Genomic DNA, 27,680 nt, shown 5'->3' with positions numbered 1-27,680 from the left:
CTGCATTTATCAAGCTCTTCTCCTGTGGAATCAGGTCCCAGTTTGGGTTCGGGAGGCAGACACCATCTCCACATTTAAGAGTAGGCTTAAGACTTTCCTCTTTGATAAAGCTTATAGTTACTTAGTTATGCCTAGACTGCTGGGGGATTTCCCATGATGCACTGAGCTTCTCTCTCCTTATCCCATTACTGCATGTTACTAACTCTATATCTTCTCTCTCCCGTAGTTTTGTGCTTCCTCGTTTCTCTCCTCTCTCCTTCTGTCGCTTTCAGCAGGTATTTCTTCCTCCGGAGCTGCAGAGTCTGGATCTGTGATTGCGGGCCGCCTGCTGCCCCCCTGTTCCTGCTCAACACCCGCTACTACAATTATTATTATTATTATTAGTCCTTTTAATATTAATATTACCACTACCATTTCCATTATTATTATTTTACATCTCTGTGGAACTTGCATTGTGCTACTACTGTATGTTCTCTTTCCTCCTGCTCTCTCTCTCTCTCTCTCTCTCTCTCTCTCTCTCTCTCTCTCTCTCTCTCTCTCTCTCTCTCTCTCTCTCTCTCTCTCCACCCAACTGGCAGCAGCAGACCCTGAGTCTGGATCTGATTAAAGCCTCTTAAAGGTGGGAATTGTTGGGTCTCTGTAAATAATATTATAAAGAGTACCATCTAGACCTGCTCTATCTGAAAAGTGCCATGAGATAATTGCTAAGTTTACTTACTCTTACTTTTAGAATTTTTATGGGCATAATAAATATATATGAAACTGCTCACAACAAATCTGTGGGGTGGGCTGTGCCAGTCTCCTAAGCCGTGGCGCACAAATTTAAGAAGGGAAGACAGTTAAACACAACAAATGTGCACACACCTAAAACTACAAGGATAAAACAATTGTGTGTGTTGACTGTAACAAAATGTCCCTCTACAATCTTTTTACTGCAGCCTCAGGCCAGACTGGCTAAATCCAGCCCTGGTGGACAGGCGAGTGGAAAACTACCGGCTCCCTTGTTCACACACTTGTACTCAGTCAGCTGAGCACAAATCTTTGTTGCTGTGCAAGTAAACCTGTGTGACCTTCACTCCCCCTGGCCTGAGGGCAAAATGCCAACTTTCACTGATAACTGATATTCAGTAACTTTTAATATGACCATTTTCATGTTTTAAAAAAATGAGGATTCGGTGTTTTTGTACAGAATTCTATTCTTGTCAAGTTCAAAAAGACTCTGCAGCTGCATTTATTTCCCACGTATTTACCTGGAGAGTAAACTATCACATGCTAACGACATGGCTCTAATGCTGGTCTGTCAGTTTGTTCACCACTTTGGTCCAGACCTAGTAACTACTGGATGGATTGCCATGAAATTCATGGTTCATGGTGCCCATAGGATGAATCCTAATGACTTTAGTGATCCCCTGACTTTTCTAGTAGCGCCACCAACAGGTCAAACTTTTCACTTATCCAGTGAAATATCTCAGCTACTAGATGGATTGGCACAAAATTTTGTACAGATATCCATAATGCCCAGCCGATCGTCGAGTGCCACCATCAAGTCAACAATTTAGTTTGTCCAATACTTTTGTTTACAACCAAATACCTGCAAAAGTAATGTCATTCCCATCGGCTGCAATTTGTATTTAGTGCTATGATGAATGAGTCAAACTTCAGGAGACACATTGATTTGTAAAGGGAAAAAAAGATATAAACATCGACACAATTCCACCTGTACTTAAATGAAGACAAGGAAGGCAAGTAAGAAAAACCAAAATGCAGAATAACAAAGTCAGTAACTGAAGGAGATTTTCAGATTGAAGAAGTGGCTTTTAGGGTTTTTTCTGGGTTATGACAAATATGAAGAATATGATTCCTGTGGGTTTGGCTCTGCACTGTACTACTTACTGTACAATGTCTAATGTCACAAGTACTGACCTCCCTTGGACTTAATGGATTGTTGTTTTACAACACTGAACCACAGTGGACATACATAGGATTTTCTGGCACTGATTAACTGTGACTCAAAATTAATGTTTAATTCAAAGTGAAAACAATTCTCTAAAAATTATTAATAATAATCAAGAACAGCTTAATCTGCTTAGTGTTTTATGTCAGACTAGGGGTGATACACTTGATTGGCAGTTTCACTGGTTGTGCAGCAGTCTTGAGCGTAGTAAGGAATGGAAAAATACTGAGTGACAGACACGAGGCACAAATTAAAACCTAAACAGAATGAGGCAGAACTGGTTTATGCCCGGTGTAACACTTGTGTACGGTCTCTCATCAAGTTTCACATATTTTGTTTGGTTATGCGGGTAGTTGCATATGTGATCAGAATAGTGTCCCATGTAAGAAAATAGTAATTCCACCGCATTAGATTTTGTCCCAGGGAGAGGACAGTCCATGTCTCCATATCAGATGGGAGCATCACCATAACACCAAGTCCAGCTGGATCACCAATGAACTATGAAACAAACAAGAGAGCAACAACAAGTGGGAGGTGAGTGTTAAATGTTGTGTGAAAAACTGTAAAAAATTATTCACTTTTTGTTATCCTTTTTCGGTTCCCAAAACAGACGTCGTCATTAGAGGACTGCTGCACATTGTGTGCAATCTGTGATCTGCAAGTAAACAAAATGTCTGCCCCACTGCCAACATGTAAAAAACTTTTTGAAGGAAAAGTGCCATTAACTTTGGCTTTTTGACCCTTGGTTGGACAAAAGAATGCATTTGGAGACGTGACCTTGGAGCTCTGTTGAATTGTGATGGACATTTTTATTTTGCTCTTTTCTGGTATTTTTTGGCCCAAACTTGATCAGAGAAAACAACTGTTAGTTGCAGCTCTAGTTTGTTTGCATCAGTTATGTTTAAATAAACAACAGACCTGTACACTACCCCAGGTGTGCTGTAGATTAGACCACAGCTTCTGGAGCGAGTGGAGTCTCAGACTTTTTGCTCCATCTTTAGCTTTACAGCGAGGTGGCAACTGTTACATGTACTAATAATAAAGGAAAAATGCCACTTTCTTTTTTTTAAAGCTAGATAAGATCGGAAGCAGAGACTGTTTTGGATATTGGTTTCCACCTCTGCGCTTCTATTTATAGCAGCTATGTGTATCTTAGTCATGAAAAGAAAATCTCTTGCAAAATAAGATATATCACTTTTTATATACAGTCAAGATGATAGGATAATTTGAGTCATTGTGTGAAGCGGTGTGTTCTGCCCCCTGTTCCTGATCCAGAGATAAGAGGAGTTGATTTTCAACCTCTCTAGGTAATATTGCATCTGCATTGTTGTAGTGGCTTTGGACTCGAGCCAACAGGAATAATAATCTTCCTTTTCTTAGACGGGGGGGTGGGGGGATTTGGCAGAAGCCCTGTAACCATTGTCAAGACACAATTAGGTAGTCATCCATCTGGTTGTTCCAGGCCACCATAAGAGGAAAGCTCTGGTTGATGATCAGGGCATTGATAACGTCTTCAGGTTGAACGCTGGGGAAAGTAAGAATGAAATAGATAACTTTAAGAGCAATATGTTTCACTCAGACGAGTTTCTCAAACATGGAGCCACCCCAGCTGCCAACTCAGAAACCGCAGGGTTCAAGTACAAACTTTGTAAACACAGAAGCGACAGATCAAGCAGCCAAACCCTTCACAAACAGCTGTTTACGTGGATATTCAGAGACACGAGGAAAACATACAGCAGTGTGAAAAAAGGTGAACAGTGACAATATTCTCATCCGTGGGAAAGAAAATGTTTGAGACTGATGACAGATGATGATACAAATCACAATCACACACAAAAAAAGACTGGAAGGAAGTGAGTAATATTTCGTTGAATACCAAACACAATGGCATTTATAGCTGTTTGATTAACCCTCCAACACACTTTATATCTTTGGTTCTGAGATATCTGATGAGCTTCGGGGTGAGGGGACGGAGAGCATCACAGTTGAAGGCCATGCATCACATTCATTTTTCAAAGACCAGACTTGAAGTTAAAACATTTTGGGAGGAAATATTTAATTTACTTAGTTTAATTATTGGGAAACAAATCCACCCAGACTGCGTACTTGCTGTTTTGGGTTGTTCTAAAATATCCCTAAGACATATGAGACCCAGCAAGCTTTAATGTTTTGTATGGTTATAGCTAAAGGGCTATTTTGAGAGAATGGAAATCTACCTCCTCTCCTTGTTTTAAAGTGGCGCAATGACATGGTTTCCTGTCTTTATGTGGAGGAGATTAGGTACTCTGCATGACTCAGAGAGTACATTTGTTAAGATTTGGGGTCCCTTTATTAATTACATCAGAGAGCAAACGGACTCTGCTAAAACTAATTAGTGTAGGTTGAGTTATGTGGCCTGATGTACAGTTTTAAACTACCTTTTAAATCGTGCTCCAGACTGTCCCCAAACTGTGACAATGTACGGACAGTTTCAACCTGTGCGGACATTATCGTCACGGTGGCTGAGGACGCTGGAGATGCAGCATATCTGGGCATGCACGGACAATTATTTGCTACTCTGGCAACCTTTTTTGTGTTTGTGTTGCTTTGTCTATGTTTTTTTGTTTTTTTTACTGTATGTAGGTGTGTGTATTGGGATTGGGGCTTGTGTGTAGTTGTATCTTGTTTGTGTTTTTGTATATACAAGTTCTAAAAATTCTAAATAAAAAAAAATAATAATAAAGAGTATGTGTAAATGCTGAGTACCTTTACATCCACCTCCTCTAATAGTGTAAACATCATGTAGGAATCAAAAATACAAATATATTAACATCATATTACCTGAGTATTTTTTACTTATTTTACGTATTTATATATTAAAATATTCTGTTGACTCTGAAGCAACTGATTAGTCAGAGGGAAAGTAAGCCTTACTCTACTGGTAGATGAAACATCTAATTATCATGCAATTGGTTCAATTAATCAAATTTAAATTTAAAAGATAAGGCTGGTGTTATTCTATATTTTTCTTATTGTTAACAAAAAATATGAAAGGACCAAAACTAACAATCTCTCAGTACTGTCCAACTTCAAATTGTTGGGGCTCAAGTGAGTTTTTAGAGCAGTAAAATAAACTACAATGCCAATATTCATGGTAATAAAAGAACACGTCACCCAGTGCAACAATGTGGCTCACTGATGTGTTTTTCTAATAGATTTTGGACAACAGTGGAGGTCTACGGCACAGAGTAATGATAGATATATCAGGTTACACAGGCAATACATGTTATTAGGATCAAATAATTGTTGGTTGGAATACTGCCATCCTTTCACTTCACAATTAATTGAAAGTGACATAAGTCAAATCAAATACATTCATGCATGTGAAACCTGGAGATCAAACCCTGCGAGCCTTGTGTTAGTGTTTATATAATAATAATCCTGGTCATGACCCACATGCAGTTACAGGAACAATTTAGGGGTTTAAATTAAGTTATGGGTACCACTTCTTATAAGGCATCCATTATGAAGGGTTTATAAGCTGTAATTAATTGCTATTTTATTGTATTTTCTATACTTTACTAATTTGTTTTGTTACTTATGTAACTAGTGCTGTAACACTAATTTCCCATTGTCATTAATAAAGTGCGTATCTATCTGAACATAATAGGCATTCACAATGTCACAGGAGTACTACAGTAATGACACAGGAATTAAAAAGTGTTGGGTGTCAGAGATACTTGTTTTAACAACATACACTGTGATTTTCTATAGTTTTCAGTCTGAATCATTTTCAGCCTACCTGACTGTAAACCGTCTGCCATCGCCGTCTGTCTCTCCTTTATTGCTTACACTTGACAGCAGTTTACTTCAAGACAAAAGGTCTACTTCCGGGAAGAAAGTGATACTGGCACACCTACTACTGCACTGTCCTGACCCTGCCAAAGATTGTTTATGCATCAAGATGAGTTTTATGTAATGCGTATGGTGGAGGATCATATATATATATATATATATATATATATATATATATATATATATATATACAGTCTATGTGGAGGATTCAGAGTTTAAAAGATAAATTGTTCCATTAACTTTTTACTTCCTATCAATAATTACTCACTGCTAAGATGGCTGACCTGTTCTTTGGGAAAATAACAGTTTAACTGTTAGCCCTGGTACAAACCCATTTTTTTGTGAACTACTTGCATTATTCCATATAGGATAGTAACAGCATGTCACTCCTTTTCCACTGGCATGTAGTTTCCTTGAAACGACCTAACATTACTGGAAGATAACGACTTCTTGTAGGCGGCTGCACTAGCTAGTACATTGTGGTAGCTAAGCTCGCGGGGCTAGGTTGTTGCTCAAGATGGCGCTGCGGATGGCAGCCTCGTGTGTTTGCTCTGTAAAAATCAGCTCGGTGTGGCTAAATAATGTAGTTAAACTGTGTTTTAATTTTACTTGTATTTGATTATTTTTCAGTAACTGGCCACTGCGTTAATTTAAGTGCGCAACAAACCAACCGATCTGTCTGTTAGTTAGCTGTTAATGCTAGCTGGATGCCAACAAAAGTTTTTTTTTTTAATGCCCATCGATCTTTTTTATGCTTACAGATGGGGAATGATATCGGCCAGTGGAACAGAAGTGACATTTCGTTTATGATATGGCAATATATAACACATAAACAGCATCAAGGCATGAAGTGTTAACAATTGACTCGAGTGGCCTACCATTAGCCACCCCGCAAAAGAACTGCATGACAACGAACAAACGACACTTTCGAACTGCAGAAATATTTTTGTGTTTCATATTATATCATACAAATTAAATTGAAATATACTGTATGTGTCTGTTGTGTAATTATTTATTAACCATACTATTTCATTAATAGGGTGTTATTTTCTTAACCGTCAATACTTCAGAATATTTCAATGCATTGCAGATGAAGAATCTTGCATATTTATTTCTTGCAACAAATAAGCATGTAACTTAGGCAGTGACCAGCAGAAGTGATAGCGGTAATTCCCATCACTAATGTCGGCGGTGTTGCACCAAGGTGGGCAAGTCGTGTGGACAACAAACCCCTCCCCTTCATGACTCAGCGGACACCTCTTCCTCATATCAGATCCCACCTGAGGTGTCAGACGCACCGGTTGCCAGGTGTGAGAAGGTCGTCTCAATAACGTTAATGCAATCTCATGACTGAAGAAGGCTATTTTTGTCCTCCGTCGTTGTGTCGCTGAAATGTAGTTCATTTACAAAGGAGCGAAGGTCGAACCCGTCCTAAATTGGTGAGTGAGGTGAGTGAACACCTGAGCTGTAGTAACCTTTATTTGTGTCGCATACTTTTGTTTTTGTTTGTTTTTTTACTGTCCTTGCAGCTGTTGGCAAAAATGCGTTTAAAACTAGTTAAGACTATGTTTAGAGATTGGCGTTTTTCTTTGAGTTTCGTTTTGGTGTGTGTGTGTGTGTGTGTGTGCTCGCAGGTAAGGTAGACTACTACTGGGAGAAGACACAACATGAACACCTAGCTGTGCAATGTAATGCAATACAGTGTAACAATACGCATTAAGCAGGCTTACTACCCTTGAGTAACTTAGCGTATAATGTTCAGTTTCAATTAAAAGGGTTGTTTAGCCGTGTTGTAACCTAATTTTGTATCGCAATATGATGAAAAAAATTTAGTTTTTCTATTATTTTGTCCACCATAAATAGAAAAACCTAACAGAAACACTTTAAACGGTTACTGGAGTTTTTAGTTTGTTAAATGACTTAAATTATTAATGGAGATTATTATAGGTATCAGTTGCTTTTCTGCTGATTGATTGATCATTTTAAAGTGAATAATTTACACCAAGAATGGCAGTTTATGGAAAGGGTGACTATGATGTTGTTATAAGATTTCATAATCTCTACAGTGTGTTGAGTATTTCAGTAACATTTTAAGTGGAACAACATGGAACAATAGTAACATAACAGTACAGAATTTCAGCATGTTTCTTGTTAATCCTGATATATGTTGTTCTGTTTTAGTACAAATTATCGTAATGAAGACTGTATTTTAGTGACTCACTCTAGAAGCACAATATTTACATAAATTGTTTCTGATGTAGGGCAAAATTAAAGATGTTTTCATTACAATAATGTTAATGTTGCTTCAACTTCAAGTAATTTAGTTCATTAAAAGAATCGCTGTAAGGCATTGGTTTCTATGAGAATAAAAAAAAATGTCATCTGCAAATGAAATGTTAAATAGTATTACCCCAGCACACGCTGCTTAGTCTGAGTGTATAGCTGCATTATTATTATTTTTTTTTGAATTGAGAAATAAGCCTCATCCAGTTCCCGCCTTGCTCAAGCGATCCTGTTAAAACTTGTCATAGCAGGTGTCGGATGAAACTGAGCTTGTTGTCACTGTGGTTACTGTACAAAACAAGAAAGAGAAAAAAAATCAGCCAAAGCTGTAAGCCCTTTGTGGCGTCCTATAAATTACAGGCAGGCAGCGGATGCTTTCCCACACCTCTTCAGGTGACTAATTGCACGAAGCATTTCACCGTTGTTACATAGCAAAGAAAAAGGTATTTGGAGTCTGAACCAGGGAGCATAAATCTGCAGAGGGCTCACTCTGTCAATCAGTCAACCTCCAGTCCAAAAGCCTGCAGAAAATCTGCGTGTGACACTCTGACATGCATTTTAGTTTCCAACATGTTTCATATATCTGTGCACTGTGTGTGTGATCTTTATTTAAGTCAGTGGATCTCACTAAAGATGAGCTCCCAGGAATAAGAAAGTATAAAAAATTGTATAAAGTCCATTTTAGTTATTTCAGAAAGCAACATTAGTGAGGCCTATGAGTTTAAAAAAACAAGTATTTATCCCTAGCAATCAATCATTTATGACTGAATTATGTTTCTGAACTGAATATTAAAGATTTGTTAAAGATTTAACACAGTACCACCAGGATATAGCGTAATCCTTTTCACAGTTGCCTGGCTAATTCTGGTAAATCCAGTTCCTCTTCGAAACAGTCTTCGTTAATTAATAACCCTCACGTTGTTTTTTTTTTGTGATGTTGCAGATGATATGTATGTTGCTGTCAGTCAAATCATAACTTGCATGTTAATTCTCACATATTTTTAGTAGTAGGCCTATATCGTGTTTCAACAGCATGTGATGACCGTAGATGGCATGTATGTGTCGGCTACAACATGTACAAACAATTATTGCTTGTTGTTTTCCCTTCATATCTTCTTGTTTTAGGTAAAAACAAGACATCACCTCATTAACCACGTGCTGGTGACGTCACTTTGTGTTTCAGGACACACAGCGTGACGGTTTGTGCCAGGATGAGGAGAGATCTTGGGTTGGCACTGCTCTTGCTGCTGTCTGCAGCTGTAAAGTGCAACAGTAAGTTGAATGGCTTGAATGACATTGTCTTTGGCCAATAACAACACAATGTTTAAAGGCTCAGTTCACTCAAAATACACACACATAAAAAAAAATTCACTTACCTCTAGTGGTTTATAGAACTAGACATGCAGAAAGTTTTGGTTTTATTTGTCTAGGTTTGGTTTCACCTGTAAATGCGATGGCAATTTTACATATTGGTCACATGTCTGAATAAGTCAAGTCACTTATAAAAGTCACAGTGGGGAATTTTATTAGATTGCCCACTGAAATGTTACAAGGTCAGACCCATAGACTGTACGTACAGTCCATGGGTCTGACCTTGTAACATTTCCGTAACACTTACAAAACGGCACAGAACGCAGTGAAATGGCCTTTTTTTCTTTCATAAATGAAACAAAGGTTTCACAAATCTGAAAGTGGGTTTTTAAACAACTTTAAGGCTTTAACTAAACTGTATAACATCCTTTCACAACAACGAGGGGTGCAAAAAACGGAGAATCAGTCACTCGATTTGAGTTTCTCTCAACTTTTCCCTCAACTGCTACATCGGAAGCTGCGAACCTGAAGCTTACTTCAGCGTCGTTCTTGCGAGGCAAATTTTAGACGCAGCGCGACTGCATTCCACATAATGGAAAGAAAATGCGATTAGACGCGAATTCGCCCGGGGCAAGTGCAATTTGTCAATGCTGTGAGCACAAACAAAAAATTCTTCATGAAATGGGGTGGATGAAGAGATCTTAGAGATGCATATCTGATATTATCTGCATGATTATTACCATTAAAGATAAGTGAGAACATTTTTTATGTAATTTAGGTGAACCAGCCCTTTAACATGTTGTTTATATCATGGTCTTATCTTGCCAAAGTTTCTCTTTTTTTAATTGTATAAGTGCTAATTTGGGAATTGGGAGCTGATGCTTGTTTATCACGTGTTGCCAGGCATGTCTCCACCAGGGAAACCAGTCCTGCTCAGCTGCAGGTCCCCTGAGAAGGAGACATTTACCTGCTGGTGGGAGCCAGGCTCTGACGGAGGGCTGCCGACCACACACCGCCTCTATTACGAGAGAGAAAGGTCAGTCATTTTTTTAATTCAAAAAGTCACAGTAGAGATACAGAGAGCAAATAGTAAGGGAGAGAGAGAGGAGAATGACATACAACACAAAACAAGTACTACAACTGGATGGATTGCCATAACATTTTGTACAGACGGTCAAGGTCCCCAGAGGATGAATCCTAATGACGTTGATCCCCTGACTTGACCATTGATGTTGACCGTCAGGTCAACATTTTGATTTGTCGAATACTTTGGTTTATGCGCACATAGCTGCAAAACTAATGACACTCCCAACTAATTAGCAAATGTTAGCATGGTAACACACCAAACTAAGATGGTGAATATGGTTAGCATTATACCTGCTAAACATCAGCAAGTTAGCATAGTAATGGTGAGCATGTTAGCATGCTGATGTTAATATTTATCTGAGACTAAGTATAGCCTCACAGACCCACGCATGGCTGTAGACTGTTTTATTAATACATAAAATGTCAAGTTTGGTGACATTTGTACTTTTAAAAAAAAATTCAATTTGAATGATTAGATGCTTCTGTATGGTTTGACAAAATTCTCTAACGCTAGGTTCATAAAGTCTGATTATTATTAGATTTTATTAAAAGAAAAGATTTTTCCTAGAAGATTGGGGACATTGGGGATCATGCTGCAGTGGTCAGTGAGGAACCTATATGGACATTACACCTGCCACCCTGCTCTTATTTACTGGGTGCCGACATGTATTTACTGCCCACAGCAGTTTTACGATGCTGACTTTGTCATATATGTATGTAAGCAAAAAGCCATGTTTTGTCTACATGCAGATTAGAGGGAACGTACGAGTGTCCGGACTACCGGTCGAAAGGGAGGAACTCCTGTTTCTTTGACAAGAACCACACCTCCATCTGGGTCGACTACTACCTGACAGTGGTGGCCTCCAATGCCCTTGGGAATGCCACTTCAGACACCTTTAAGATGGAAGTGATGGAAATCGGTAAGTTGTTACTCCCAAAAAAAAGAAGAGAGGATTTAGATGAGATGAATGAATCAAACCTCGGGAGAGATACTGAGTATATTCTGATTCCTGTTCACTGACACAGATGTGCCACCTATCTGTAATAGGAGCACTCAAAAAAACATCTAAAATAAAGATATAATCAATCCAATTCCATTTGTATTTAAATGAAGACACAGAAGGCAAGTAAGAAAACCAAAATGCTGAATAACAAAGACAGTAATTGAAGGAGAATTTCAGTAAAGCAAACTTCTGTAATTCAAATTTCTACAAATTATTAATAGTAATCAAAACCAGCTTATCTGCTTAGTTCAACAGTGTTTTTGTGTCAAACTAGGAGTGATACACTTTGAACTATTGACGAGGACAAGTAGAGTTTAACAGCAGAAAATTATCTGTATTGATTCAGCTAATGATTTGCAGTTTTATTGGTTGTGCAGCAGTCTTGAGCGTAGTAAGGAATGGAAAATTACTGAGTGACAGACACGAGGCACAAATTAAAACCTGGACAGAATGAGGCAGAACTGGTTTGTGCCCGGTGTAAAACTTGTGTACAGTCTCAGATCAAGTTTCACATCTTTTGTTTGATTATGCAGGATCTCCATGCACTGTACTTACTCATTACACATACATTTGAAGCAGCATCCTGTCCCATGTAAAAAAAACAAACAAACAAGCAACTCCACCACATTAGATTTTGTCTCAGGGATTTAAACTTACTTTAGGTCAAATATTTAAAATATATATTAGTGAAATTAAGTATTTCCTATGTGGCCTCTTATAATCCCCCCTATGTGAGCCTAAGCAGAGACACTGGCTACTGCGAATCCTCTCAGAGATCATGTTTTTTAGCCATGCATGGCTCTAGGGATGGCAATGTTGGCCTGTTGGTCACACCACCGCTTTCATTCAGACTGAAATATCTTAACTATTGAATGGATTGACATGAAATTGTGTACAGATGATCCCCAGATATGAATCCTAATGATTTTGGTGACCCCTAACCTTTCTAGTTACTACTTATCCACTGAAATATCTCAACAAATATTGGATGGGTTGGAACTGTAATAACTTTGGTGACCCCCTGATAGATATTGCCATCATGACATGATTTTTTCACCCCAGGGGATAAATAAAAGTATCTATCCATCCATCTACTCAAAATTTCAACTTGTCCAATACTTTCGTTTATGACCAGACACCTGCAAAACTAATGCCATTCCCATCAGCCTCAGCAATACTTTGCTTTTAGTGCTAATTAGCAAATGTTAGCATGCTACTATGCTAAACAAAGATGGTGAACATGGTAAATATTATACCTGCTAAACATCAGCATGTTAGCATTGTCATTGTGAGAATGTTAGCATGCTGACATTAGCATTTAGTGCAAAGCACCGTTGTGCTTAAGTACAGCCTCACAGAGGTGCTGGTGTGGCCGTGGACTCTGAGTCTTGTTCTATCTGTGCTCCACAGTGAAACCCAATGCTCCTGAAAATGTAAGGCTGCAGGTGGAGGAGAGAGAGGACAGTCCATGTCTCCATGTCAGATGGGAGCCTCCCTATAACACGGACACCAAGTCTGGCTGGGTCACCATTAAATATGAACTAAGAATCAAACAAGAAAACGGCAACAAGTGGGAGGTGAGTTTTAAATGTTAAAAACTGAATTTCTCAATGAAAAAAAGCATCTGTACACTCAAATCTGTGCAAAAATCTTATTTAATAAGCAAGCTTTTAGTCAGAGACCTTCTTCAAGGCAAAAATAGGTAGCAAGTGGATGCAGCAGTACAAAAGGTTAAAACAATCACTTGATTAGCCTTAATGCAGAACACTTGTGCGGCTAGAATTGTAGTCCTGGGTGTGATGGACTACAAATTAAAGAGTTTCATTGGAGACAGTCAAAAAAAAAACAAAAAAAAACTGAATTCCTAAAAACTGATATAATTTGCAAATAAACAGTATCTTCCACAGTGGGGTCAAATAGTATTACAGCTTTGATTTGACCCTTTTTTGGGGTCCCAAAACAAATTGTCATCTCATTGGATGACTTTGTGGTTGTTGTGCAGAACATAACAGTAAATTTTATCACACACGTGATACACCAACTGTTTGACCCAAATGTGATCTTAACCTGGGTACGAGCTGAATATATATATTTTTTTTCTAGGAGTACATGTCAGGTACACAAACCCATATCAGCCTGTACAGCGTCAGTCCTGGGCTGGTGTACATGGTTCAGGTGCGCTGTAGACTAGACCATGGCTTCTGGAGTGAGTGGAGCAACTCTACCTATGTGGAAATCCCCAACTGTAAGTCTCAGAAGCTCTTTGCTCCATCTTTGGCTTTATGGTGAGGTGGCATCTGTTACAAGTACTAATAATCATTGAAAAAATCCTTCTTTTTCTAAAATTTAGATCTTCAGAATGAGAGATGGTTTTGGATATTGGTCTCCACCCTCTCTGCAATTCCATTTCTAGCAGCAATGTGTATCTTGGTCATAAAGAGGAAACAGTACGTATCTCCTGCAAAAAAAGATGTAAAACTTTTTATAGAAAGTCAGGATGATAAGGATAATTTGACTCATGACTCTTTTGTTCCCCAGTGTAAAGCAATGTATTCTGCCCCCTGTTCCTGGTCCAAAGATAAGAGGAGTTGATGTTCAACTTCTCAAGGTAAAACTGCATCTGCATTGTATTTCCAACATATCCAAAAGGTTGCTTTTTGACTTGATAACAATGGTAATGTCATAATGTACTGAATTAACCCTAACCAACCCTTCCAGAGCGGACAATCTGAAGACGTTATCGATGCCCTCATCATCAACCAATTTCCTCTTATGGTGACCTGGAAGGACGAGATAGAGGACTACCTAATTGTGACTGAGAATGACGACGGACTTCTGCCAGATCCTTCCAATTCTCAAAAAAGGAAGAAAAGCTTGATTATTCCCGCTGGCTTCTGTTTAGACTCAGAAATCCAATGTATGGAGTCAACCCCCAGCCAAAATTACTGGGAGAAGGCTGGGGAAAGAGAGAACGAAAAAGATAACTTTGTAAAAAGCAATGAGTCTCTCTCAGGGGAGAGTTTATCTAACATGGAGCCACCCCAGCTGCCATCTCAGAAACAGCAGTGTTCAAGTACAAACCTTGTAAACACAGAAGCAACAGATCAGAGTCCGTCAGATCATGAGAAAGCCGTCAAACCCTTCGCAAACAGCGAATATGTGGATATTCAGAGACATGTGAAACAGGTGGACTACAGCAGAGTGAAAGAGGTTAACAGTGACAATACTCTCATCCTCGAGAAAGAAAATGTCCCACTTAACAGCTCTGGCTACATGGATGTTCAGAGACTAGAGGAGAACCTATCAGAGGACTACAGCAGGGTGAAAGAGGTGGACAGTGACAATATGGTCCTCCTGCAGAAACAAAATGTGTCAATTGACACTTCCTGTAGAGAGAAGGGTAACCACTACACAGACTGTGCCCCCCAGAAACCAAGAAATCCTCATGTGACTGGACCCAGTGAAGTGGCAGTGTGCACAGAACTCGATAGCGGATATGTAGCTACTATCCCTGCACCACCTTTAATGTAAAATTTTGTTTTATATGCAATGTCCAAATACAAATGACTGATTTACTGTTGAGAGTTGAAGAAAAAGGCTGGAGATCTAGTCTATATTTGTCATAATTATCAAATGGATTGCCATGACATTTGGTACAGACATTCATGTTCCCCACAGGATGAATCTGCATGACTTTGGTGATCCTAGGACTTTGCATCTAGTGCCACCATGAGGTTGACATTTTTGGTTTTGAGTGAAATATCTTGACATCTACCGAATGCATTGTTGTGAAATCTGCTACGTATATTCAAGGTCCCTAGAGAATAAATGTAATAACTTTGGTGATCCTGACTTTCCATCTAGCGCCATCATCAAGTCACAATTTCAATTTGCCCAATACTTTGGTTGATGACCAAATACCTGCAAAACTAATTACATTCTCATCAGCCCCAGCTGTACTTTGCGTTTAGTACTAATTAGCAAATGTTAGCTTGCTAAAAGGCTAAACTTAGATGGTGAACATGGTAAACATTATACCTGCTAAACATCAACTGTAACAGCATTTAGTTCAAAGCACGATGTGCCTAAGTACAGCCTCACAGAGCCGCTCTTAAGTCTTGTTGGACAACAGTGGAGCTCTATAAACTGCTGTATATCAGGCTTTGGCTACACAGAATATTCGTTAATAAGATCAAGTAATCTGTTTGCTTTGCATGGGATTTGTTGAGATTAAGAAAAATGTCACCAGATGTATCCTTTTAAAGAGTAGTTGGTGATGAAATGATTAGATAATGGTTTTGCAGTTTGTTGTTTTTGCCTCAGGTAAATTCAGGTCATTCTGGTTTATCTGGTGTACACAAGAAAACGCTGCTCCACTCTGTTTCTTTCAAAGTCATCACAGTCACTACAATAGAATATTCATGGCACTCAATATATTTATGCAGTGACATATTATGATGTAGGCAACAAGTAAATCTGGTCGTACTTGCTCATAAGATTGTGCTTTCATTTGATCCAGTTAAACTAAAGATTTATCTGGAAGAAAATAAACAGACTGCACATAAACATGTTAAAAGTAACAAACAAGTAATCTAATCAACTAAACAGTTTATTTATTATGCTACATGCTATATACTTAAAACTGCAACTGATTTTAAAATTACTAACTCATTTGACATATTGAGTTTCATTCCAAAATGTTGAAAATATTACTCATTTTAATTGTTTTATTTAAAATCACAAATGATTAGATTTTTTTAAGGAGTTTGTAATTGCTAATAAATTATTTATTACTTTTTTTTGGTCTTTGGTCTATTTGAGAACTATGGTTTTAAAAGTTCTCTCATGGAGGATGTTTCTTCTTTTCTTTAACCCCCAAATAAACAAAATGTTTGAGTAAATTGAATGTTTCAGATACAACTAAAATATTTTCCAAGATTTTTTATTCACATCATTCAGATTACCTGTAATATCTACTGACAAATGTTAATCATTTGAAATTACAAAAATATCCAATTCTTTCTTAATTTTCCTTTTTTCTTTACATTTAAACAGTTTCCAGGTGGTTAGATTTTTAGTTTTGAAGACTCTCCCCCTCAGTGATATTGGGATGCCTCAGGGAAGCGTACTCTGTCCACTACTCTTCCTCTTGTATATTAATGACCCACACTCAAAGTAAAATACTGTATTTGTCCTCTTTATGCAAATGACACTTTACATTGATAATGTAATTGATCAACTCCAAACTGTCCTCTGATTGAAATTTCCTATTTAACATGAGACAACTGAAACATCTGATTATTAATGTAATAAAAAAATAATGTGCTGTTTGTATCTCCATTCTGCTAGGAAATTTGTCTATACTCCATCTTATATACAGAGTTAATAGTCAAGAATTTATAAAAGCTGAATCAAAAAATATATCTTTACAACAACATTAGGGCCTTGCATTGTGCAGTTTTAAGTTCCTATTGTTTCACAGTTTGGTCTCTTACCACCACAGAATTTACTGAACCACTTTATAATATAGCATTTAAAGGATAAGTTTGACGTTGCTGGACTATTTATTGGCGGCAAACAACTTCCTGGAGTCTCTGCTGAATGCCGGGAACTGATGAGAGCCAAGAAATAGTCTGGCACATAAACGACCCGTAAAACAGTGAATAGTCGTTTTTATACTTCAATTTTTGCAAGGATTAAACAAATGAGATATGATATGTTAGCTTTAGAGGTGCTAATAGCCAGATTTTGTTACTTTGGCACAGAGCCAGGCTAGTTGTTTCCCCCTGTTTCAAGTCTTTATGCTAAACTAAGCTAACCAGCTGTAGCCTTAACAGACCAATATGAGAGTGGCTTCATCTTCTCATCTAACTCTCCACCAGGAAGCGAATGAGCATATTTCCCAAAATGTTGAACTTTTCCTGTAAGATTCATATGAAACTTATGACTTCAGCAGACATTTGGCTTGTCATAGCTGGAAAAGCACAGGTGTTACTAATAACATTAATAACACCTGTGCTTTTCCTGTTGTAACATGTCAAAATGTCTGCCATGAAAACAGCCTATTAACATCTTCCTCTTCCTCCCTGCAGAATTGTACCAAGACATAATTCTGCAAGACGTGATGCTTCGTGCTATCAGGTCCACCTTGCATGGACCCAATCCCATACCAACTTCCAATAACAATAATATTCAATAATAACCTATTTCTACACTTAACCTAAGATTTGGAACATTTTTACCACATCCGACATTACACCACCTTTGACTGAAATGTTTATATTAGCAATTTCTACTTCAAAATGTTCATAGGTCATAATCATAAGTCTTCTCTCTATTACAATCTTCATCTCAGTTCTCTAAAATCTAAATTCTTAATTAATTTTGCCCATTTCAAAATTTGTCATTTATTGCTTCTTTCAACGTGGCTGTCACCTAGCACTTAAGCAGATCACTGTAATTTGTCCTGTTTTATCATTATGCTATTTTATAGTTTCTTTCTCATTATGTAGGTCAACAGAAAACTCACTAAACAACTTTTCAACCAAGTCAAGTTAACAGCAGGTAATGTTTCTTAACATTATTTTGCTGTTCTTCCTGTTACAAGAAAATCAAATGCTACCATTTACACCTAATCACAGGTAGTACAACATACATTGTGTAGTACTTTGGTAGTCTCAGGCAAATAAAAAAAAAACACAGGCTCTACTATGTAGTGCAAACAGGATACATAAAGTTCTGACTTGTCATGTAAAAAAGGATTTCATTTCTTATGCAAAGAAGCAGCATAGCTTAACTTTTAACTCTAAACTGAACCTAGGTGTGTCATGGTTGCTTAAGACTCGGTTCAAGTAAGGGTCAATAAGATTTTGAGCTTGTGAAATTATGTTCAGAAATAATTCAGAAGTCTCTGGTTGTGTATCACCCTTTGTAAATCTGTAGAAAACTGAAATGTGTAGAAATGATTTGTAGTTGTAGAATTTCTTTTTTTAAGAATGTGTAAATAAATTTGTTTTATTTGTGTTAAATTTGTGTGCTGTCGATGTACACTATTCTCCCACAATGCAATGGAATGCACAAAGGAAATCTCAAACTTAAATAGTGGCATTTTAAAGTCGCAGTTTGATTAACATCTGATGGCGCAAGTATTGTATAATTTCTCGTTAGTTTAAATTGGTTTAGTATGTTGTTTTTTCGGATACTAACAAAAAAAAAAAAAACAGTATACTTTGGCCGTGCTTTGACAGACAAAAGCAGGGTGTTATGTGTAACTTCAGGGTCATACACAGTGTGGGAACTCTTTTTCAGCAACCACAAATCTTTTCTACATTCATAAACTTGAATTTCTCATGCAGAGTTTTTTCCCCACAGTTTTACAAAGGGTTAATCGTATTGGTCCTTATTTGAGCCCATATTAGACACTGACCATGTAATTGCAATGCCCACAGTTCGAGTTTGGCTTGGGACTTTTGTCGCACGTCCTCCATCCTCTCTCTCCCTTCATTTCCTGTCATTTCTCTAATGTGCCTCTCAAATAAAAGCAAAAATGCCAGAAAAGTACTTTAAACTGAACCTAACTGATAAGAGAAAAACAAAAATACCAAGTTGACCAAGTCCAAAACACACTGATAATTTCTTAGTACTGTCTAACTGGTTGATATTCTACACACATTCAGTACATAAACCCCTGCACATCCTCTAGCCATGTTCACAGACAACATGGTGAAAATTCATATTGTGGGATCTCTTCAAGTAACTGGTTTGGTCCTGGTAAATCAGTGGTTAACCTCTCCAGTTTATAACCTGCACACACACACTCTCTTAAAATACACAGCTTTGCCCAATTATCCCAAACTCAAACACAAAAATATAACTTTTGAAAAAGAAGATAAAAAGGAACTCGTAATTCATTGCAAATATTAGCAACATGATAAATTTCCTGACAAAATCCCCAGAAACACTGCAGCAGAGCACCTTGCATTGCTCTTTATCCGCATGTGGTATTAAGTCCATCCTAGCTTCTTCTAAGCTGGTGATGGAGCACGAGTGACTTCGTTTTTTAGGCACGGAAGGCTTTGCCACTGTCAACTCTTCTCATCTTCGTCAGTGTTTTCAGTGCATTCACTGTCCAAGCGCATGGAGCTCAGCTGCTCCTCAAAGTTCAGAAATTTATGGTTGCAATCCTTCTCCAACATTTTCTTCCAAATTTTTACTAGAAGAAATACAAAAATAGAATTATTTGATTTTTATATGAGTTTCACTGGTGAAATCTGTTATTTTATCCTCTTAACTGCATTTCCCCTGAAGTGGATTTAATTGGTCAAGTCACTAATTTTACAGCTTTCACCTGGTTTTACCTTGTCAGACCAATTCCTGTAAAGAGCAGGTCTCACAAAAATGGGTCAGGACAGAAACTTACTGTATTCTGGTTCCTGTGTGGCGTCAGCCTCCTCAGCCAGGCTGCTGATCGGCACCATTTCCTCAGTGTTCACCGCCTGCTCTGCCTCTGCCTGACCAGTCTGCTCCAGGCTCAACACCATCTCCTCATAGGCTCTCCTGGCCTCAGATGACAACTCGATCATCTTATGATAGAAGTCCTGTGGGTAAGAAAGACACAGTTTTCAGCTTGTTTGAAATATCAGTCAAAAATTATTTATTGATATGCTGATTTTAACAACGTTAAAGCTCACTTTAAGAACAACGGTCTTGTCAGTGATTAGTATGTACTGTTGCTGAACATAAACCTGACCTGTGCACCATCATAGTTGAAGATGCCCACCAGGCTGACGGGCACCGCCTTGTTGACGCAGCGACCCAAAGCTTTCCGGGAGAGGGCAAACACAAACGGCACCCCCTGTTCACGACAAGTGTCGATGATGGTGTAAAGAGCCTCATCCAGGCCTCCTGCAAAAGGTGACATTATTCTATCTGTGTTTTTAGCTGGTCTGTACATCATCGCGCCCAGGTTTAAATTTATAAAAGAGTAATAAATTATGTACACAATTAGCTGGATAAATATGAAAATGAACTCTTCATACTTCAAAAATGTTCTCTGGGGTGGATAAATCTGAAAATGCTGACCAAACATTATGACATAAGCCTGCTAAGCAGTTAAAATAAGAAAGTCACTTTCTGTCACTGTAATCACTCAGATGAAGAGATTTAGCTATTTTAACTATTGTTTTGGTTCTTCTGTGTGGATGGGGATCTTTACAAAAACAACCTGAAAATGCTAGTGTGGACGCACATCATGTACACATGTAAAAGGCTTTTTCTGTAGACCTGAAACAATTAGTGGATTTACAGGAACTTAATCGGCAACAGTTTTGATAAGCAGTCATTTGTCAAGCAAAAATACCAAACATATACTATTTCGGGGGTGTCAAATTGTGAGGATTTTCTGCTTTTCTTTGTCATCTGTGATAGAAAATTTAACATATTTAGGCTTTGGACAGTTGCTCAGACAAAAACAAGTAATCTGAAGACGTCAACTCGGAAATCGTGATTAGCAGATTAATCAATAATGAAAATAATCCTTAGTTGCAGCCCTAGTTTTCAGATTTAGCTGGCTTAATGTAGAAGCAGTCTCAGTCAAGTGTCCTCATAAATAAAATTGAAAACAAACATAAGCTGTTTACTTAAAAAACACAACTAGCAAAGTCAAACTATGCAAAACACTTCTTGTGGCTGATCTGCATTATGGACTGATCAAAATTATATATCTATATCTATCTATATATCTATATCTATCTATATATATCTATATATATATCTATATCTATCTATCTATCTATATCTATCTATATATCTATATCTATCTATATATCTATATCTATCTATATCTATCTATATATCTATATCTATCTATCTATCTATATATATATATATATGTTGATTTACCTAGAACAAAATCACCTACACTTGATTTTAAAGGGGGGAAAAAAAACATTAAAACCCAAGTTTGCCCTAATTAAACTCAATTGTAATTACTTTGGACATCTCATCCGCATATGACCACTTAACCACAGACCAGACTGTGTTAATGAGATATGAGATGAGAGAAAGTATAGACTGGCACAAATTAAGAGAAAATGCTGACAATTTTAAGTCTCCATAAAATAAGTTCCTGAAAACTTCCTAATGTCATACACAGTGAAGCTCTCAGAAGGACGCAGTACCTTTGGACTGGATGCGTTCACAGTTGGGTGAGATGACGACACACTTGACCTTCCTGAGTTTGAGGTGCTTCAGGACCTCTCTGAGCCCCATCACAATCCGTCTCTTCATGCGGGCCTTCATGGGGTCCTTCTGGTACAGGCGGTCCTGGAAACGAACCAGCTCCTTTAGCAGAGCCGTCACACACTCGTCCACGTCTTTGCTCAGCATCTGGCTGCAATAGCTGACATGTACAACGATATACATTTCAAATGAACAAAAATGTGTGAAAAATTACATTAAATTCTGTGAAGTTAAATGTTTTCTTATTTCTCACTCACACACAACGGACACACAGACGAGCAACAAAGATTACAACTTGTGATACAGTGAAGCGTGATGCTTTTACAGTCTTACTCTCTGAACTTTCTGCTGTGGATTTTGGGTCGATTGGCTGGGCAGGGCACAGGTGAGGTGGTTTGTTGCTCTACGGTCTCGTCTTTGTCGGTCTCTTCATCACCTTCTTTCACCATCTGGTTTGTGCCATTAAACTCCGACTGATCATCAAATTCCTCTGTAGGACTCCCAACCTCATCTGAGGCTCAGAAGCACAAAATATAAATCAAATATTAGCTATAATTAAAGATTTCCTTAATCTACTTACAGCTTACACTTAACTTACACTCAAATTTCAATTCTATTGTTTCACATGCTTGCTCTGACCTGTGGCATTTGTGTCACACTGCTCTTCTTCTGCGGCATCATTAGCAGGTTGGAAGTCATTTTCAGGCAGCAGCCCTCTCTCCTCCAGCAAACGCCTTTGTTTCCTCTCCTCCCTTTCTTTCAAAATAACCTGAGGATCAAACAGAAAAAAAAACTAACACGGCTGCACCACTGAAATACATTCTTACAAAATGTAGTGCATCTGTATTTGTTCCACAGAAAGTGAGTGGACGTACCTTCTTGAGAGGAGTGGGTTTCTTGGCTTTGGGCACCTCTCTTTGCTTGCCTTTCTTCACCAAAGGGCTGGTGGAGTCCAGGGGATTGTGTGCAATTTTATCCTGCTGCCAGGGCAGCTTCTTCTGGATTAATGGTTGCTTCTGGACAACAGGTAGTCCTCCACCAACTACAAAGAAATAATTTAAAAAAAGAGACTTGGGCTAAGTTTTAATACCCTGCACCAACAGATCTGGATCAGTAAGCACAAAATATACTTTTAAATAAACTTTTTCTAAGAAAGAGAGGGAAATGAGGAACCCATTGTAGCAGAGGCCAAGATGCCGATCATAACCCACCTGACAGAATGACTGGCTTGGCGTCATGCTTAGCCTTTTGAGATTGTTGCTTCTTTTCCAGGGCGGCCAACATGTTTCCGATGTCCAGCTGAACAGGAGCCTTGCTCTTCTTCCCAGACGCCTTTTCAGCTTTCTAGAAATCAGGAGACCAACAAAAGGGGTACAGTCTATACTGTTTTCTCCAGGATATCATCATCTATTTAAATGTCAGAGAAAAATACAAACCTGTCCTTTCTTAGCTGTCTCTATGGGCTGAGTTTTTGCTGCAGGTGATTTGTCAGCAGACTGTTGCTGAACACCTTCTCTTTGGTTTTCCTGAAAAAGGTTTAGGTTTTTGCAAATTACATACTATAATTAATTTTAATGACACTCTCCAGACCCCACGTATTGAAACCCATGTAATATGCATTTTAGTAAATTCTAAAAAGACACAGTATTATAATTATTATCTGAAAACATCTGGGTGGAGAAATAACTGATGACATGTACCTCATTGCATAGTTGTGCTGCATTGCGGCTTGTTATCAATCTATTAGTCCCAGTTAAAGCAAGAGTCAAGCCTGGAAACTCCTCTTCATCCTGACAAGACAAAAAGACAACAAAAAATCATCTTCCATCCAATAGAAACACTTATTTTAACATTTTTAAAAATGGGTTTTGCTTTTGAACTGAAAATAAAGAAACCATTTTTATTTACCTCAAATTTTGGAGGCTCCTGATAAATTGCTGGCCCTTCCGACTCAGCTTCTCCATCTTCACCAGCACCTTTCGCCTTCTTATTCTTTTTCTTCCGTTTTTTCTTACCCGGGGCTCCCTCTTCCTGCTGTGCAGCCATTTCCTCCGTCTGACGAGACACAAAACGAAGGGACAGAAAACAATGTTTAAACATATATCAGCACAGGAAAACATGACAGACGTTTACCTGACAACTACATTTTATTACCTACAAAAGTGGCTGATAACTTTAATGGACCAAACAGCCACATATTTCATTTATCAACATTTGTTTGATGGTGATTTTAAGTTATGAAATAATATGTAACAACCCTAGCTGGCCGTGACGACTGGCTTTATGACTGACAGGAGAGTCTATAAAAAATAAGGAGATTGCCCTGACGTGTGCATGTGTTTATGATTGAAATGTTTCACCCCATAATTACATAAAATAAGTTCAACTGTTATCACTGGACAACTCTAAATGTGATAAAGTTGTGAAATGCTGGTGTTTCAATAAACTCAACTGTAACATTTTATATAGCTGACATACAGAACCTGTTGTGTATGATTGTAAAATAAAAGTCCAGCACATTTTCAATGACTGGAAACACTCCACGCTGTTTTGAGAAATGTTGATCGACTCGTCAGGTTGCATCTGTGCTGGTTGACAATAATAATTAATGTCTGTTCAGCCAGCATCCTCAGTTCCCTCTACTGTCTCTCCTGAACATAACTGAAGGTACTTCACACTGCTGGAGACAGTGTGGATAATGTAATCAGAATCAGAAATACTTTATTGATCCCCGAGGGGAAACTCTTTACAGATTTCACCTTTAAGATGGCTAATGATGGAAATCTAAACACAGTGTCTCTGTTTCTACGACTATAATATGCAAAAAGTCGGTTTTTAAATGTGCGATAGAGTCTCATCAAAGTTAGGATTATTAAAATCTTCAAGTTTCTGGTTTAACTAAAAACAGGGTTTCTGCTGTGTTGACAAAATTAAATTTAAGACTTTTAAAAAGCCCTTTTTAGTACTACATAGACTGCAATTTAACACCTTTTTCACGGTCATGCCGGTCAAAGAACGAGGGAAAACCAGTGGGGACAATAAGGCCTACAGTTATTTATTTAGTACATTAATCTATTGACATTTATATCACATTTCTGTCAGTGCATTAACAAGTCCTGGACCCAGATAAGTGGCAGAAAATGGATGGATGGATTAACAAATAAAAAAATTGTTAATTAATTAAATTCTTTTACTAAAATTGACACTTGGCCATTATGAGTCGATGACCTTCCTAGCTACTGCTTGCTATAGGTCTAATGGTGCTGAAACTAATTTATACATGCATAACGTGTCACAACAGCCCACAATCACATACAGAACAAGTTTTAACTAACATTACTAACGACAGCAGGCAAGAAAAAATATTCAAGACCTCTGTAAATAAAATGTAAGGCATTTTGATACCTTCTAAGGTAACTGTATTCAATGCTTTTCAAGACTTTTCAAGATCTGCAGATACCCTGTAAACATCAATCTGTTATGCTGAGAGTCTAAATCAATCATGTCATCTAACCTGCATGTGGTTGCTGCTGATTGTCTCAAGTTTTTTTGGAGGCTGAGAGGCAACATTAGCCCAGGAAGTCACCACCGGCTGACCTGTTCACAAAAAATGAATAAATCAGATAATCAATATCTGAAATATTATTAACACTGCCTTATAGTCATTGAAAGGATGACTACAGGGACTTTCACCTACCTTGTGAAGCGGCAGAGGAATCTGGCTTAGCATTAGTGGCAATTTGTTGGGGGTCAGGCTGTGTTGGGGATCCTCTCCTGCCAGACTATTCAATAGAAAAATTACATTTGCACCAAACTCATTAGTATAAATCTATGTTAGTGAAGCATTCACTGCAAACTACACAATATCACGTCTGATATTTCAGTGAGCTCACCCTCCAGGAAGATATCGATGTTTGCATTACAGGGCTCGGGGAATGAGGAGCCCAGCACACTCTCTGAAAAAGAGGAGGGCCTGCTTTGCCCAGCGAAACACCAGCTAACTCTGGGAAATCAGATATCTTCACTTCAAATGGGACCAAATCTGTCTGTGCTGGTTTTGACTCTCCTGCAGAGTTCGGGGCAGATCTGGCACTTCTAAAACCTGTGGTCCAATCACAAGCAAAAATGGATTAAAAGTGAGGGAAATTAGGTGTACGCAGATATGTTTTGTTCAGGACAAAGCTAACAATGCCATGTGTGATATCTACCTTTTTTCTGTGCATCCAGTGAGCTCTTGCCCATAACTCTACCTTGAGCAGGAGAGATGCTTTTTGATGTCTGCGGAGATGGATGAAAAATCACTTAAATTAACTTCACGAAGAGAGTTTGTTTTATCTATTTTTCTGGTACTCAAAATGAAACCAACCTTTGCTTGTGGATCCCATAGGGACCTGTCTCTCTGCAGGAAATCATGACTGGTCTCTCTGACACGACGGCTGCTGCTGTAGCCATGACTCCGCGACACATCTCCTACTTTTCCTGCTGGCACTCCATTTGTATTTGATGGATTCTGCTTTGGGCTCAGACCTGACCGGTTCCTTAACAGACATTCACACAAATAAGGGGCCTGATATTGGTGCCTCAGGCCATTAGGTCACGCTTGATTACTTTGATCAAGATACAAATCTAGGTCTGTGATTATCCTCCTACCCTCTTAAACTGTGGATGGACACATAAGGATTTGGCAACATCCGAGGTGGTGATGAGACTGTGTGTGGTTCAGCAGGCTCCTTTCTCTGTCTCCTCTGTTGTTTATGGTCAAAAGACTGGACAGCAGATGACAGTTTGCTCTCCTGGGGAAAGTAAAGATTGTCTGTCATGAACAGTATGCTGGAATACGACCTTTGACAAACACATTACTGACTGCAGTTCAAGTGAAGCCATGCATTGTCACAGTTAGTTAAATACTATCTGATTACTTTATCCACGTTTTATACTCACACTTCACTCAGACGAAATGTGTTGAGCTCAACGTTTGATTCTAGTTAACGATGAAATTATTCAGCTGTTATTTCAAATTAACAACATCTAGCTAGCTAACGTAGATTGTAATTTTGGGGTAACTTACTGCTTTACAAAACGGCGTACCCAACAGCATACTGGTGTGGTCAAAACAGATGTTGAACTTTAAGTTATCATCTACACGTTTCAAACAGCTAAAGTTTGCTAAAAGTTAGCTTAGGACAGCTAGCTACATGCATCAGCGTCTGTTAGTTACTTGCTAGCTTGCTAGCTACTTAAAAACAACCGTAACGTTACTTTTCGTTAACTACCTTGTCCATCTTCAGTTTTCCTATTTGCAGTCACATGTCCGCATGTTCACTCGATAATCCATATGTTGTCAAACTCCCTGTTGTAACGGTGCTGCATTTATCTAACCCAGCAGCGTGTTGGCTATCCAGGCTAAGCAACCTGTTTGATAGCATAGCAGTAAGTTAGCAGCTAGCCGAACCTGATTGAAACAGCTGATGTTTACAGTGTGAGCAGTGAGGAGAGCTGACAGCGACATCTTCTGGTTTAACTATAGCGTAACAAATCAACTCTACAACTCAACACTAACTAAATATTAATGCTTTTCTTTTCATTTTCAATAAGGTTATGGCGACATGTCACAATTTAGCTAGTTTAAAGCTCAAATAACACAGAGTCGAACCTACAGGCAGTGGTGATAACATGAAGCTCACACTCAAATCCTAAGTGCTTGTTCCATGAAGCAGTGGTGGAGGTACTCAGATCTTTGAGTAAAAGTAGTAAAACAAGGATGGATTACCACAAGGCAAAATGGACAACTGTCCTGGGACACCAGACCCTCAAAACTAGCTATCACTTGGCTTTTGTTAATAAGATTAATTGGAAATTTGCACCATTTAAGTACAATATCAACTATGCATTATTTCTTGCATGATTACTTAATGTGTTGGCCCTGTCTTGTAGAGTGGTTATACCACCTTTAGTCCTGTATTTTAGTT

At 38.3% G+C, this 27,680-nt stretch overlaps 2 protein-coding genes and 1 long non-coding RNA gene across 6 annotated transcripts; 1 reads left to right on the top strand and 2 right to left on the bottom strand.

Moving 5' to 3' along the window:
* Positions 1–486: 486 nt before the first annotated feature.
* On the bottom strand, positions 487–6,726 carry LOC122875831. Of its 3 annotated transcripts, none has more exons than XR_006377922.1 (3): positions 6,120–6,726; positions 5,736–5,871; positions 487–2,452 (listed from the first exon to the last, which is right to left on the bottom strand). It is a non-coding gene; the product is annotated as an uncharacterized LOC122875831 (long non-coding RNA). The 3 variants fall into 3 exon arrangements; XR_006377924.1 differs by having other exon boundaries at positions 6,667–6,708; XR_006377923.1 differs by having other exon boundaries at positions 2,082–3,479; positions 6,120–6,721.
* A 330-nt stretch (positions 6,727–7,056) lies between these two features.
* Positions 7,057–16,812, top strand: prlrb (prolactin receptor b). Of its 2 annotated transcripts, none has more exons than XM_044195328.1 (9): positions 7,057–7,227; positions 9,255–9,343; positions 10,286–10,418; positions 11,219–11,388; positions 12,883–13,049; positions 13,576–13,717; positions 13,823–13,919; positions 14,011–14,080; positions 14,191–16,812. In XM_044195328.1, exons 2-9 carry the CDS (start codon positions 9,283–9,285, stop codon positions 15,001–15,003), a joined length of 1,653 nt encoding a protein of 550 aa, XP_044051263.1. In that variant the 5' UTR covers positions 7,057–7,227; positions 9,255–9,282; the 3' UTR covers positions 15,004–16,812. The 2 variants fall into 2 exon arrangements, with proteins under 2 accessions (XP_044051263.1, XP_044051262.1); XM_044195327.1 differs by having other exon boundaries at positions 7,057–7,236.
* Positions 16,399–27,179, bottom strand: LOC122875791 (selenocysteine insertion sequence-binding protein 2-like). Its single transcript, XM_044195309.1, has 18 exons — positions 26,985–27,179; positions 26,362–26,504; positions 26,078–26,249; positions 25,920–25,989; positions 25,605–25,813; positions 25,409–25,493; positions 25,226–25,308; positions 23,620–23,766; positions 23,412–23,501; positions 23,148–23,237; positions 22,923–23,055; positions 22,587–22,753; positions 22,351–22,480; positions 22,045–22,222; positions 21,651–21,871; positions 20,222–20,376; positions 19,892–20,069; positions 16,399–19,684 (listed from the first exon to the last, which is right to left on the bottom strand). The coding sequence occupies exons 1-18, from the start codon at positions 26,991–26,993 to the stop codon at positions 19,557–19,559; spliced, it is 2,388 nt and encodes a 795-aa protein (XP_044051244.1). The 5' UTR covers positions 26,994–27,179; the 3' UTR covers positions 16,399–19,556.
* Positions 27,180–27,680: the final 501 nt, after the last annotated feature.

This window comes from Siniperca chuatsi, linkage group LG5, assembly GCF_020085105.1.
Source record: "Siniperca chuatsi isolate FFG_IHB_CAS linkage group LG5, ASM2008510v1, whole genome shotgun sequence".
NCBI lineage: Eukaryota > Metazoa > Chordata > Actinopteri > Centrarchiformes > Sinipercidae > Siniperca > Siniperca chuatsi.
This window is presented reverse-complemented; position numbering and strand designations above follow the sequence as displayed.

Bases quoted from the DNA above. Each gene is read 5' to 3' on its own strand.
- prlrb (XM_044195328.1), top strand. From the start codon at position 9,283: ATGAGGAGAGATCTTGGGTTGGCACTGCTCTTGCTGCTGTCTGCAGCT. The intron at 9,344-10,285 runs GTAAGTTGAATG...ACGTGTTGCCAG, and splicing joins TGCAGCTGTAAAGTGCAACA to GCATGTCTCCACCAGGGAAA. The intron at 13,718-13,822 runs GTAAGTCTCAGA...TCTAAAATTTAG, and splicing joins CTATGTGGAAATCCCCAACT to ATCTTCAGAATGAGAGATGG.
- LOC122875791 (XM_044195309.1), bottom strand. The intron at 23,056-23,147 runs GTTTGTATTTTT...CCTGATTTCTAG, and splicing joins AGACAGCTAAGAAAGGACAG to AAAGCTGAAAAGGCGTCTGG. The intron at 20,070-20,221 runs GTCAGGTTTATG...TCTTACCCACAG, and splicing joins TCAACTATGATGGTGCACAG to GACTTCTATCATAAGATGAT.